The sequence below is a fragment of the Mesitornis unicolor genome, unplaced genomic scaffold, assembly GCF_000695765.1.
Source record: "Mesitornis unicolor isolate BGI_N332 unplaced genomic scaffold, ASM69576v1 scaffold51564, whole genome shotgun sequence".
NCBI lineage: Eukaryota > Metazoa > Chordata > Aves > Mesitornithiformes > Mesitornithidae > Mesitornis > Mesitornis unicolor.
This window is the reverse complement of record NW_010179066.1, coordinates 47,122-61,786: the sequence shown is the minus strand read 5'-3', so window position 1 is coordinate 61,786 and position 14,665 is coordinate 47,122. Positions and strand designations below refer to the sequence as shown.

Here is a 14,665-nt window from a genome sequence, read left to right as displayed (position 1 = left end):
AAAATAAATTACTCATTGTCTATTGACTATAGGAAGTAGCAAGACTTCTCACATGGACTCAGTTTGAAAAGTATTGTAGCAAGACATTCAAAGACTACACTTTCTTTTCCATTTTCATTCTACAAATGATAGATGCATCAAAAAAGCCAACACCGGACTGATCCAAACTGAAAAGCATAAATCTTTTGTAAGACATCTTGATTCTCTTTTTAGTTTCATATTCTTCTGTTGAGTGTTCAAAGTTAAAAGTCCTATAGCAACAACCATGACCATCTTTGCAAGATGACGTTCTCCATCCCATAACCCAAATATCAGTACAAAGTAGAAAAACATCTGCTGTTTCAGGATGCAAAAAGATCAACTATTAGCCAAATACAACACATGAAATTTTTGAGGCAGCAACAACAGTGTAATAATTAACTTCTACAGCACAAGGCTGAGTGATTCTTTCTATCCTTCTTGGACACTAGAAAGAAATAGAAGCTTTGCTTTCTGTTTTAAGGCTCAATACATCATTATCAGATATAAATTTGGTCAATGCTGTAAGTAAACAATTAAGTTGACATCCATGCTGCTAAGTTTATGAAGAATGTTTCTCTGAGGAAATAAAAATCAGTGTAACATCTGAATACAGGAGAACTTACTTCGAATTTGTCTCTTAATTTCCTTCGAAGAATCTAGCCAGTTCTGAAAAAGAGAGAAAAAGAAAAAGTGACGACCAGCATTTGAAATAATTTCAGATTGAAGGTGGTGAAGTAATTTCATAAAACACAGTTAAAGTGTGTATTGTTCAGACATCTGTTCTACTTTAAAATAACCAAGAGAATTCTCAAATTGAACTTGTGATTTGCTAGCAAGTCTCCCCACCCATGCACATAATTGAAACTGTTTAATGCCACTGCCTTCATAGCTGTCTTATTGCTTTAGTCTATTTATGCTCTGTAATTTTGAAAAGTGGATAAGTCTTACAGTGGATGTGGTCTAGCAAATTACATTTGACAAATGCAATTTACTTTCACACTCCTTTTATTATTGACGTAAGCAAACTTTTCAGGAATGGCTGTGTAATCTTTACATGTCTGCTTACACATTCATAGAGAGTTACTTAAGACAGTATTTCTCTTGAACGCCAGAGACTTTACTCCCATTGTTTGTCTTAATGCATATACATTTCAGTTCTGATAACATTCAAAGGTGCTTGGAAAAAACTAATAAAATGCCATGCTTTTTTTCTGACCTCTCCCAGAGCAAAGTTCTCTATGAACATGTATTATGTTAACACTGATACATCGGCAAGGTTCAAATCTGGATACTCGGCTCTATTTTAGGGAATGTAAATAAAGTCACTTTTTCATAGTTAGATGCCTCACAATTAAATGTGTTCTATCCTCAATGCCAAAAATATTTTTATATAATATATGCAACCTATTAAATAGCTCATAGCATCTCAGTTACTACTGATATGTGCAAAGAGACCTTTTTGTGACTGAACATCCAAAAATACGACTTTGGGAAGTGAGACTAAGAAATCAGTAACATATATTCATCAATAACTCAATCTTGTTTACTAATTTTACTCAAAGATGTTGGAAAATAGATTGAGAGACTAGAAACTTAAGCCTTTTAACCGTAGTTACCAAGAATTTACTTTATTCAGTGTTTAAACATTTATTTCTCATGGCCAGATACACATACACGAGCACATACATGGAACAAACACACATACAACCAGCCTACCAGCAGGATTTGAAGCATTTTAAAGACAGAGGTGTGCAAACTAAGGAAGAAGTAGCAACTAACTTGTAAGGTCAAGGCCAACATTTGCATTACCATAAACTACTGTGCATATTAGCAGCTTTAAGAGGGGGCCACAGATGTTGTTAAAGGCATACCTTTACCTATCTTTCTTGCCCAACCTAGCCAAGTAGTGGATATTGGGTATAATATGACTCACCTTTCAGTCTATGGTACCAAACTCTAGATGCAACAATTGTTTTCCAATACCATGTCCCTCAATCTTCACTACTTTTGGCTTTTCTACCCAAAGTCACAAAACATGCGAGGTTGCAGTTTTATGGGTCTGTATGGATTAGTTCCACATTCTCCTATGTTTTTGCACTAGTGCAAGTCCTTAATGTAGATCACCTCTGCTGATAAAGGATGTTGCTTCTACGAATATGACCCAAAATAAAAAGATTGCTCTTGTAAATGGTCTAAGTTGATTTAATCACAAATGCAGCATGTATATATTAGACAAATACTGCAAGAAACCCTTTTTCTAATTTTCACAGATGTAATTAAAAAAAATAATTTCACATTTCTTTCACATTCTTCACATTTAAGTCTGCAACCTCTATGTTCCACAGATATTTTAATTCTTCAAGAGATGCACAGTCCATAATGTCTTTACAAAGGAAGATATATAAAGCACTCAAAAAGATCTGGATACTATTTATTCTGCTTAAGTCAGAAAGTGCTATCTGTTGGAAGAGCTGTGACAAGGAACGTCTTGGAAAACAACAGAAGTCTTCAAGTAATTTTAGCTGAGACTCATTTCAGCTACAGTTACCATCCTAGGTCTTCAGTTTTGGTATGAATTCCATTTCAAAATGATACACAGCCATATTCTTCCAATTACAGAGAACCAGAAGTAGCATAAACTCTTAAATTTTAGATAAATTACAGTATTAACTAAATAATGTAAAAAAGTATAGAACATAGCATGGAATAACTACAGCAGAAAATTAGGATTTGTGACTATATATTACTTTCAGTACTTTATCTTTTATCATTATAAAGTGGGAGAAAAAGAACATACAATACAAAATATGCTCCAAGAAGAATAATCCTCTCTTTACAGAAGTTATACTGTTCATTTTCTGATTTTCCAAACCTGGAGTAAGCTTATTGGAAACAGACTTTGCCCTCAAATTTCATTACTGTTCTGTCAAATAAAATCAGATGGTTATATCCTATTTATATGCATAATTACAAGGGTGGAGTTTTTTGCATATGTGCCTTTTGTTATAGATAAAACAAGCACTATTGAAAGAATCTACCCTGAAATAGACCTTTTAATGCAGAATAGACAGGTCTGTCTTTTAAAACAAAAGAGGAAGTGTGTACATGCTGATTTGCTCCAGTAGGCAGAAATCTATTTGTTTCATTTGTGAATGATAAGGTTATAGATGAGACAAAGTAATGAATTGTCAAAGAACAACAAAATATTCTCGACCAGTACAAAAGTATTTTGTACAAATCCAGAAAAGCAGCATTTCCAGCTGGTGCCCAGAACATAAGAGCAGAAGCTTTCTAACACTCCTGCGGACCAATTACAGCGTGAATGGAGCATTCATGAACTTTTGAGGGGGTAATGCACTGAATTCACTAAACTCTAGACCAATAAATTCAACATTTGCAAAACCACAAAAGAAATCATTAATGAGTAATTTGACCTAAGTAGTTTAAAAATGTGTCTTAAAGCTAACAAATATCAGTCTGATTTGGAGACATAACATCTCTCCCAGCTGCACAGAACACCCATAGTAAAAAGTTAATGGGACTCCTCCTCCAATGGTACCCCGACGGTGCATTAGGGAGCAGCTCTAATTCAACAGAGTGCCTGGCATTCAGTTTCCACACCCCACAGCTGCCATCGACTTCAACAGCTGGCTCATAAATGGGTGGCTGTGATGACTACACAAGAATGGGAAAAACACATCATTCAGCAGTTAGTACTGACTGGCCTGGAGGTCAGAGATTTGTGGCATTTTAAAATGAAGAGGCAACAGTCATAACATGAGGAAAAAACCAAATGCATCAGAAAGAACTGGTACTGAGATGGAGAAAGAATTTAAACTCACTACAGAGGTGAACGAAAGAGAAGGGCCTAAAATCAGTGAAAGCTCTGAGTCCCCAAGCTTTCTTTGGCAGCTATTGCTGAACACAACTAATCAGCCCTCCATACACCTCTACAAATTAAGTAAAAACATTTTTCCCTTTTTTTAAAAGAATGAGAAAAAGCTGAGACACTTAAATTCCTAAACCAGAAGCACAGGGTTCGTTAAAAATGTACCACAAACTTAACATTCTGAAAATAATTTAAACTGTCATCATCCATGTATTAAAAAAATCCCTTTAATAACAAAAATGAGTCCTTCAGTCTTATTGAGCACATTCTGTGCAGCTATACCATTTCAAACTTATCATGAAAGAAATGGCAGCTGGGAAAGGGGAAGTGTCTCAGCACACAACCAGTAATTTTGTTGTATTAAGACACTGCAGTAGCTACACCTCACATTATCAGTTTATACCAGTGTAAGAACTTCCAAACATGGTGGTGTAAAAAAAACCCAAACCAGTAGCTTTAAGTTAGGTAACTTGAGTGACAATAGCAGTAACAATAAAACACACCTATACAACTGTGCAGATGTTACAGTACTGACTGTCCAACCCATAAAAAGCCTGTAAGCACTTGGCCAAGTGACTTGTTCATGCCAAAGCCCATACTCTCAAATTCTTTTTGGAAAACCTGGGTATCCCCACTCATCTGGCAATCACAACTTAGAGCTGCTCCAGAGGCATAGTACCATCCATATAATGGACTTTGGGTACAATCTAGGGCATAGGGGCTATCTAGAGCCAGGAAATAGCTAAAATAACCCCCTCCTTTACTGTTACTTACTGGCATTTAAAATCTCGTAGTCCCTGCCATAAACTAAGCTTAAAGCCGCAAAAAAAGTAGGAGATGGGGAAGGTGGGAAATACACAGATACACATATGAAAAAACAGATCGGCTCTTTTTAAGGTGTGGTGCTCTGCTTCTCAATTAACATGAATGCGAAATACCAAGAATTCTGTCAGTCCAATTGGAAGTACATTAGAATAAATAAATACAAAAAGATAAAGAAGAGACATACACTGCACCAATCTAGACTTCCAACTTTACAAATGCCAAAATTTTCTTTAAGCTTAAAATTAATCCAAAAAGAGCTCCAAAGCCCAACAGTTAGAGACTTAAGGACAAGATTTACTTCATGTTCCTCTTCAAAGCATTATTAAGTGCATATGAGAAAAGGCAGTTCAATTACTGCAAAGTCAGGCAAAAGATTATTTTTTGTATTATTTATCAACCGATGATTGATTTGTTTGTCTTTAAAAACATAAAAAAATTTAAGCGTTTGGAACTTTGGGGAGTTGTCAGATGTTTAAGGGAAAGACATTAGTTAAAATTTCCCGTCTTCACTTGCAGGGATGGCATGCTGTTTTACTATAAAAGACAGCAATTACTCAATTAGTTTTCTCAAAAATGTGGGCATTTTAAATATTCCCCCACTCTAAATAATAAATGAGCACTTTGAGGTATCTGAGCATACACACATTGCAAGTTTACAGCAGACAAAACCTGACACTTTGCAATGGTTTACTCAGATGTTAATAACTGCATATTCTATACCATTAGAAATATAACATATTTAATACAATATAGGTCACTAAACTATTGAAGTCAGTAGTAATATAAAAAGATTCTTCATACAGGCTTACCTTCTGTTCTGAATTCTCATAAAACAACAATCCAAAATAGTCCTTTTCCAGTAAATTGAGATGTTCACACACTTTGTCAAACAGCACTTGGCCTTTTGCTCTTTTCTGGGAAAAAGAAAAAAAGTATTATCAGTAAATCCTTAATTACAGATACTGTAATTAGTATTAGTCAGGAAGATTTCAAATATCAGTAAAAGAGATTATAAAGCTGTAGCTTTCTTACAATACACTGTTCACTGTATTTTGAAAGCTGCACATATCACTGACAAAAATAAAGGCATTTCATTTATTTTTTCAGTTCATCAATAAAGTCAACTTGAATTTACAAGGAAAATTCAGTACCTAAATTGATTTAAATATTTTGCATACTGTCACTAAATAGCTCCGTTTTTCTGGATCTTTATTTTTAAAGTCATAGAAGACTCCTTCACATGAGCAAACCTTTTCTATATTAGCTTCTAAAAATTAATATACTTCCTCCAGTGTTACTTCCTGTTAAGTTCTGCCTTTCTAGCATTTTGGCATACATCTCAATGACATTTATGAATCATGGGATATGAAGACCCAGGAAAAATAAAGTGCATTATCTTCAAGAGACAAAAAGAACAAGCAGACCACTAAAAGTCAGTGATCAGAGCAGTAAAAGAAGCATACAATGTCTAGCTGTCTGTACTGCAGAGGTTTTGAGGGGCAGGAAAAAAAAGAGGAGGGCTGCCTTCAGTCTGTAGATTTATGAACTCTATCGGTACGCAACAAATCCATTGAATGGTCAAAAATTATACAAATAAAGTGAAAGAAGTTTGTTCTTCCTAAAACTAATATTTATGGAAGTAACAATAACAAAAACACCAAAACAAAAACCAAACAACAAACAAACAAGAAGACCACAATTTTATTAGAGGTTAATTTCCATATGGTAGTCTGCTATTTTACAGTAGTAATCAAAGATGTTTCTTGCTGTAGCTCAATATTAGTACAGCTTAAGCAAATGACAATTAGTCCTGAAGTTTTATCTGTTCTTCTTGTACCTGTAACTGAACATAAACAAGAGTATCTTGTATCTTCCTATTACTGATAATGAAAAGCAGACTCAGGCCCTACTTCTGTGCAATAGGTTTTAGGGAAAAGATTTATGGTACTGGAGATGGCAGCTAATGGGAGAAAGTTTTAGAGCAGACAGTTCATAACACACATGCAGTGGTGAGGAAGATGAGACTTTCTTTCCACAGTTAAAATCTGAATATGAACGGCATGCAGTCTCCCAGTCTGAACCAACTCCTTCATGACTGCTCTGCTATTTGTGGCATTTATCAATGAGGCCACAACATGGCATTTTCAGAGCCCTGGCAGCTTAAAGGAATTTTTGCATTTGCTTATCCTACAGATTTCAGTAGATGCCATACACCACTGCAATTCCACAGAAAAGCCATCAACGGTCCCAGTGTAGGCCCTGGCGACACTGCAGCCTTTGTCCCCCGCAGACAGTGGCAGAGCCTTCGCAATATGCCCCAGCTCTGCGCTTGCCCGCCGCTCAGCTCCACCACACAAAACATTAAGGCCAGGAGGAAAGGGAGGGGGGTGAAAAGAAGGTATGCACTGAGCAAATAGCGAAGGCATTGTTGTTTTATTCCCCAAGAATCCAAAGCTTTATTTATTCAAGACTGCATTGTCCTGAAGTTCAGAAAATTTTCAAAGAAACACTTATAAAATGAGCACATTTAGCAGCCTAAGCACCACAGTGAGGCAGTGCAACTTACAAGTCCGTCACTTTTGAAATAGGGAGCTGGGAATCTTAACTTAGATACTTTCAAAAAAGTTACTCTTCTGAAAGACAGATGACTGTTTCCCTTCAGAGTCTGAGATAACCACTTAGTTTTCTACACAGCCCCACTTTCAGATTAATAAAAGTCAGTAATTTAGAAAAGACCTAAACTGAAAACTGGAAAAGTATAAGCAAGAGAAGATTTGAAGATCCTTATCCTGCTTAGATGCATCTATAATAGACAGAATTTTTCTCCCTAAATCATTGTGCACATCAGTGTTCACACCTTGCAAAGGCAAGTTCCAGGTATACACATCTCAGTAAGGGAAATCGGCAGATTAGTGCAGAAATAATAAATGCTATCATTAAGTCCATATCTAGAGTCAGTTGCTAATTACGTAGCTTCTCAAAGTTCAAAAGCTGAAAACCACGGTTAATATTAAGTCTTTGAAAGACCAAGACATAAAGCAGCCAAATTGACAGGAAACACATTGCAAGTATAACAATGAAATATTGCCCAGTTTCTTCTTAGGAAGTCATAGCCAATACAGAATTTGGATGCACTGGCAATGCCCACTGTATCTTTAAAGATCTTTTCGTATGTTTATAGTGGTGTTTTTACTTTTGTGGAACAACTATGCCATGAAGGTCAAGTTATATTAGTCTACATTCTAGAGAGCAGCACAATACAAAGAAGTTATAGCATCAGAAAGTGACATTTAAAGGGCTCTGTTGTGGATTCAAAATCATAAGAAGCCTCTCAGTATGGCAATGGCTTTCGTCATAAAATTCTATTTGTAGAATTCAAATATTCCTAGTTCTTTAATGTTCTTAATGTATTGTGATATAGTTTTAAAAATCTGAAAGAAGTATTTATTTAACAAAACCAAAATTTTCAAGTGCAATTTCTTTGTAATCTCTGTGAGGACAGGCATTACTACACAGTTTAAGTTACAGGAATTTTGCTGGAAAAACCAGTATTCGTAAGAGAGTGCTCCTGAAAAAGAACTGAAGTTATGTAGAGAAGACAACTGTTGTGATCCAGTCATTTCAGAAGTTAGAAACTGTGTAATAGAATAGCAGGGAACTCTAACAAGGCAGAATCATGATTTGCGCAGTTACTCTTTAACCTGGATTCTACTTCATTTTCTACCAGCTGGTTGAGGTGTCCAGTGATAGTTAGAACCAATATGTAAAATGATAATTGTTAAGCTTAAATATTTATGTATAGCTATGCATTTATGTACAGGTACACGTACACATACACATATATATGTGTATACAGCACAGCAAACAAGGGTATCTCCATTCTGAAATGGCAGTAAAAGCATTAGGCCATAGTCAGTCCCCACAAGAAGATGAGCATATCCAGCCCAGCTATACAAAGAGGCTGAGAAGGAGTGAGGACAGGCTCACAGAGCCAGTACTTTAAAACATGACAGTTTTACTCAGAACAGCAGGATTTGATACTGCCCCCAAATTATGCTTTTCTTTAAGTGAGGGCATAGAAAGAATGTATGTAACCAAAGTTATCCCGGTTATTTGCCTCCTTTCATCTGTGGGAAGATATTCATATCTTATCTAAAACCCTGGCAAGACTCTTTCCTTCAGGATTTAGTATTCTGAGTACTGAAAGAGTAAAGAAGGTATATTTCTGTCATTTTGTATGTTGGTGCCAGAATTGTTATGTACATTTAGACTGTGTAAATAACAGCATTTATACGATATACATTCATTTGATTGCGGTGATGCGAAAGGTGAAATCAAGTGTTTTAGTTCCCTTTGCATGAACTACACAGAGATGTAGAAAGCATCTTTTGGCTTTGAGAGTAATTCACACAAACATTACTTTCAGCAGTGTCTGTTGAATCCAGACCAGTATTTTAAAAATCTGTCAAATTTAATTTCAAAAAATAGAAATGACAGGATATAATACTTGAAACAGACCATTTAGGTTTAGTCAGACAGTAGTCTACACATCTGAGCAGTCAGAAATAAAGATTTGCAAACCAAAACTCAACTACAATTATACATCTGCACGTATCACCTTCATTCAGACTTTCTTAATTCAGTGTTAAAACTGATCTTATTTTTACTTTGTATTAGCAAACTTCAAGTAACCACAGAACCTCTGTCAACTCCAATATATTTCAATTGTTAACATGTGCATAAAATACAGCCAATGCTGGCATCCTTTAAATGCCTTCTGCTATAAATACTTAATTAGACCACAGACTGAATGCAGTAAGCAAGCCCAACAGGATCTTCATTTGCTTCTAACGAGTAATCATTATGCTGTTAGCATTTTCTGTTTGTTTAAATTGTGTTATCCTCTACTAAAGCCCAGATGATATTTAAAGCAGAGAATCTGAACAAGTCTTTATCACATACTCAAAATTTAATGACAAATTTTCCTCCTAACTACCTAAGAAACCACAGAACAAGAGGGAAAAAAAAAAGTAAGTTGATTCCCCCCATGAAATAAAAAGCAAGAGGCATATGTAGATCACCCTAAAGATTAATGACTTACACCTGCTCCCACAGGTATCAATTATGAGGAAAGGAATAGGTCAAAATGATGTCATTTGCACAGTGCTAAAAAAATTTAAACCTTGCTTCTCAAAATTAAATCTCAAACTTTGCAACAGTCTGTTCACTTAAGATAGTAAAATTCAACTGCCATTCCGTCTCACAAATATTATGCTACTGAATCATGAACTTAAGTTACTTTATCCTTTAATATGGTTCTGGCATTTCAATTAAGCACAAATTCAGTTGTTAACAATTTTTGGCAAATACCACTCAACATCTTTCATGCTCACCTACTTTGACAAGTCTCTCTGATACACTTACATGTTGTTATCCTTGTAAGTGAACTGAACTCTCTTTGAAGAAAATAATAAAAGGTAACTGAAAGTTCACAGCTTGTAAAAGGTTGTCATGCTTCTCCAGAACTACTCAAACAACAGTTTCTTCCTCTTTCCTCCCTCTTACAATAGTTTTTAAGGTTAAAAGAAATTAATTTAATTAATTGTTCATGTTATCTATGTATGCACATATTGTGCACACAGAACTCAAATTCTTTAGGCTTCCATACTGTATCATTTCATTATATCTTTCAGAAGTCTCCTAGAGATTAAGAGCTTTGACATTTTTTCTTAAAAGCTACAGAATGCATAAAATCAATGTATTTCGTAAATATGGAGCCTGTGGACTTGAACTTTAAACATTTTAGACTAGAAGTTAAAAAGCTTAAATATAACATTTAAATGGAGGTTATTTTGCTTTCTTATGAAAGCTTCTGGGTTCTCAATAGCCAAAATAAAGCAAGTTTGAAGAGTGCCTGGTATCAAAGTTCATCACACTACTCCCACTTAAAGTTTTTAATTCCTTAGAGCAAGTAGCCAAGATACAGAGTAGTCATTTACAGACCACTGAGACATATTTTATCAAGTAAGATATCAATGCAGATAAGATGACAGTAGAACTGACTAGAGTTCATCTCTGGGGAAAATAAAAAACCACAAAACACTACAGTACGAGTTTCAAATTACAGTGTACTGAGGAACAGGTTTCACTTGGTACAAGGCTTAGCTTCATTGTGCTGATGGGTTATGGACCCTTCTGGGCAATAAATGGACTACCTTGAATGTTATATCTACACTGGCATTCAGACAAGCTAGTTTGGAGAAGCTATTCTCAAGGAAAAGACTGTAAGCCAGGTCCTCCAAATTTGCACCTGCAAAAGCAAAGTAATAGAAGTACAAATATAGATGAGAAAAAACCTGAAGGAAATCATCACAAAACAAGCTAAAATAGCTGTTTAAACAGCTTTGTAGAAAAAGAATGACAGACTTTAAGTTCAAACTGGCAAGTTGACACCAGTCAGAAGCCCTATTAAAGCAAAATCAAGACTTCTAAGGGCAAAAGAACAAACAGATTACTCTGAGGTGACGAATTAATTTACAAAGTATCCCTTCAAAAAAAAGAAATATCTGAGAGGTACTTTATGTTTGAAGCCAAAAATCAGCCCATGCCCTGGGCAATGGGGAAGACATGCAGAAACAAGCCAAAAGAAATTATTCCGTTGTCAAACAATAGTAGGTGGCTGCAAGAAAGACTCTAAAGTAAATTATCAATATACAAAACATACAAGTGGCAAGGAAACAAGAAGGGTACAAATACAACTGTATTCCTACAGCTATTTGATGGCAAATTCTCAACTACAAAAGAGCAGCGTCAAATTATAGTCATTTGCAAAGATGTCTCTCTATCACAGTAAAAACATGCTGATTCGCCATGAGTGAACTGAGGGGTTTTTTGCCTCAAAAAATATTTTCATAGAGAAACTTGCTATCTCAACATGTTAAAGCTATTTTTGTCTGACTGACCATCTCCTATCAGTTTCTACTCTGTGGCATTCACCAACAAATGACACAACATGTTAGAGAAGACACACATGCATATAAATTAGCTTTCAGAAACATTTTGTCACAGAAATCAGTTTTTGTTTACTATGAAATCTCTCTCAATGCATTCTCTATGTATATTTCTGCAAACATGAGCAATCACTATTGCTTGTCTCACAGGGGAAAAAAAGAAAAAGGAAAGTTTTTGACTTCGTTCCTGTAAAGAAAACAAGATCTAAAATACAGCTTCTCCCACCACTGCCCCAAGGATGACACAGGACAAGCCATGTCCATCATTAAGCTGAGAACACAGCTTTTCCTCATATGATCTTCAGGAAGAACAAATCTCTCACTTTTTTCACAGTTCCAAAATAAATTAGCACTTTTAAAGAAAAACTGTGATGTTGTCCATTCAAATACGCCAGAAAAATGCATGGATAAGCTATTCGGTGGGATGATAACACTACAAAAAATATCCTTGACTCTGAGTACAATACAAACTTATATTTTTCCTGATTGTTTTTTCTCCCAAGGACTCTCATGTTGAAATCCTTTGTAAGGAAGAAAAACCAAGAAAGCAGAGCAGAACTGTTTCAGCTGGATCAGAGTCACTGGCTGCACTAAGGAATTACAGTCAAAGAAACTGAGGCAGTTTAAGCGATCCAATTTGGTACTTCAAATGTCAATTATTTTGAAAGGCCAATCTGAAATTAATAAAGCAAGAACATGAAGTGAGCGGACCTTGCAGCAACTTGTGTCTACTCAAGAGCACAAAATTTAGCTACACTGCAACTTCTGGAAAACAGTAAAATCTCCAAAGGAAAGGCTAATCTCAAAACTTAACTCTGCCCTCTGAGCTGAACTGTGTTGATAATACACAATCTTAAATACAATTTTTGATGTTTTTTTGAACACAGATGTTGTAGATCGCATTGAAAGATAAAATGGTAACATTTGGGTTTGGTCATGAAAACACATCAAGGATTATATACAAGTAACTTCCACTCAAAACAGTGAGTCTGCTTCATGAAACCAAGAAACATTTGCTGAGGATTTTAAGTTTCTCTGTCTTGCCTTAAAAATTCTTTTCCCTTCACGCCCTCTATTAAAACCAAATGCAATTCCATACAAGTCATCACACAGCTCACAGCTGCCAAGACAAGAATATCCCTGAGCAATACTGGGATTATTATTACAAAAACCAGTCTGTGGTAACCAGAACAGAAAACAGATCTCAATATACACAAATTGGCTTTAGTCGTATCACAATTACAGGATATCTCAGCTTTGTATTACAGAATTCAAGTGTTTACAAGTAGAGCTGAACTCAGTTCTCAGCAAGTTAGAATATTCATTTGTCACCTGATAAATACTGCATTTCTAAAAACACTTAGTGAAGCCCAGAGTCTGGACCAGAACAACTTCTATAGAGCTTTTGCTGTTTAGTTTGAATCTGAGGTAATAAACCTTCAAAACCTAATTCTACATGAACTTACTTTGTTAAACAACCTTTCACAAAAAATATGACCTCTTTTCAGATACAATTATTTTATGTTTTCTACGAAAGCTCAGTAGCGTGTTATCGAATTGAAATTCCCATTTTTTTTAAGTCTGGGAAAAAAAAAAAAAAAAAAAAATCTTTCTCCATGCAACTTTGAGAAATTATTCTGATTTAATTAGTACCAAACATGCCACTTGCAAAATAAAGAACAAAACAAGCTTCAAAAGTTGGAGGGGAAAACAAACAAAAATGCCCAAAACAGCTCTTTCTTTAAGATGTTATTTGAAACCAGGTAGCCACAAATATGTCTAGAACTAAATAAGCTCACGAAGCAAAAGGGAATGTAAGCAGAATAGAAATCTATCTACCATGTGGATAGCAGCTTAGGGAGCAGTTTCCGGTGAACTGAAATTGCGTTTCTTCCCAAGCACACAGACTCTTGTCACTGGATATACTGTTCTTTCAAGAAAAAAAAACCAACAAACTGGACAAAAAAAAAGAAGAGAAAATAAAGTAAAAAACTGACATAACTGAGACATTGTCAGAGTGCTAGCACCTGAATCTATACTGATATTAATTTGTAAAATGAGGGAAAATAGAGGGATAATAAAAAGATAGGTGTCAGACTAAACAACTGGCCTAGATCACAGAATTCGATAAGCAGTTACAAAAGAGAGCTGCTATTTTAGAAGCTTTTCAGTGGGGACTGCTAGGGATGTTATACCTGAACTCATCTGCACTCCCTGACAGTAAAGTATCAAAGCACAGTCTTCAAATTGTACAAGTGTGGAAAAAGCCTAAGGAAGTTCTTCATTATTTAGGGACTCATTGTTTTATTTCAAAAAAACCTAGAGAAAACCAGGTACTTGGGCAGCAACGATAAAAGGCTGAGATTTTATGGAACTGCCTTTTTTTGGGTTTTTGGAGTTTTGTTTTGTTGGTTTCTGTTTGTTTGCTTGTTTGGCTTTTTGTCTGCTTGTGGTTTTTTGTTTGGTTGGGTTTTCTTTTTTTTTGGGGGGGTGGGGGTGGGGTAGGGTTTTGGTTGGTTGGTTGGTTGGTTGTTTTTTTTAACTCATTCCCCAGTCAGGTACTTTTACACAGTGCCAAAATCTCCCCAAGTCTCTCCAGGTTGAGCAGTTCCACCTCTGTCAGCCCCTCCTCATATGGCAGATGCTCCAAGCCCTTAAATTAGTGTTGCGGCCCTTTGCTGGATGCACTCCAGTATGTTTGTGTCTTTCTTGTACTGGAGAGCCAAGAACCGGACCCAAAACTCCAAGTGTGTCTCACCAGTGCTGAGCAGAGGGGAAAGACCTGCTGCCAACATTATTCCTAATGCAGCCCAGGAAGCTGTGGGCTGCTTTGCTGGCCCATGGTCAGCTTGTTCACTGGGACACCTCTCCCAACCCTCAGTTCCTTCCCTGCAGAGCTCCCTTCCAGCCAATCAGTCCA

General features: G+C 35.9%; 1 protein-coding gene across 1 annotated transcript in view; it reads right to left on the bottom strand.

The window, feature by feature from the left end:
• EPB41L2 (erythrocyte membrane protein band 4.1-like 2) overlaps window positions 1-14,665 on the bottom strand; it is a gene marked incomplete at its 3' end in the record, with an annotated part of 48,170 nt that overhangs the window by 28,289 nt on the left and 5,216 nt on the right. The window contains exons 3-4 of the mRNA XM_010182637.1: window positions 5,545-5,649; window positions 645-687 (exon numbers count right to left, since the gene is read on the bottom strand). Coding sequence (XP_010180939.1) covers window positions 645-687; window positions 5,545-5,649 — 148 coding nt within the window. The remainder of the gene's footprint in view (window positions 1-644; window positions 688-5,544; window positions 5,650-14,665) is intronic.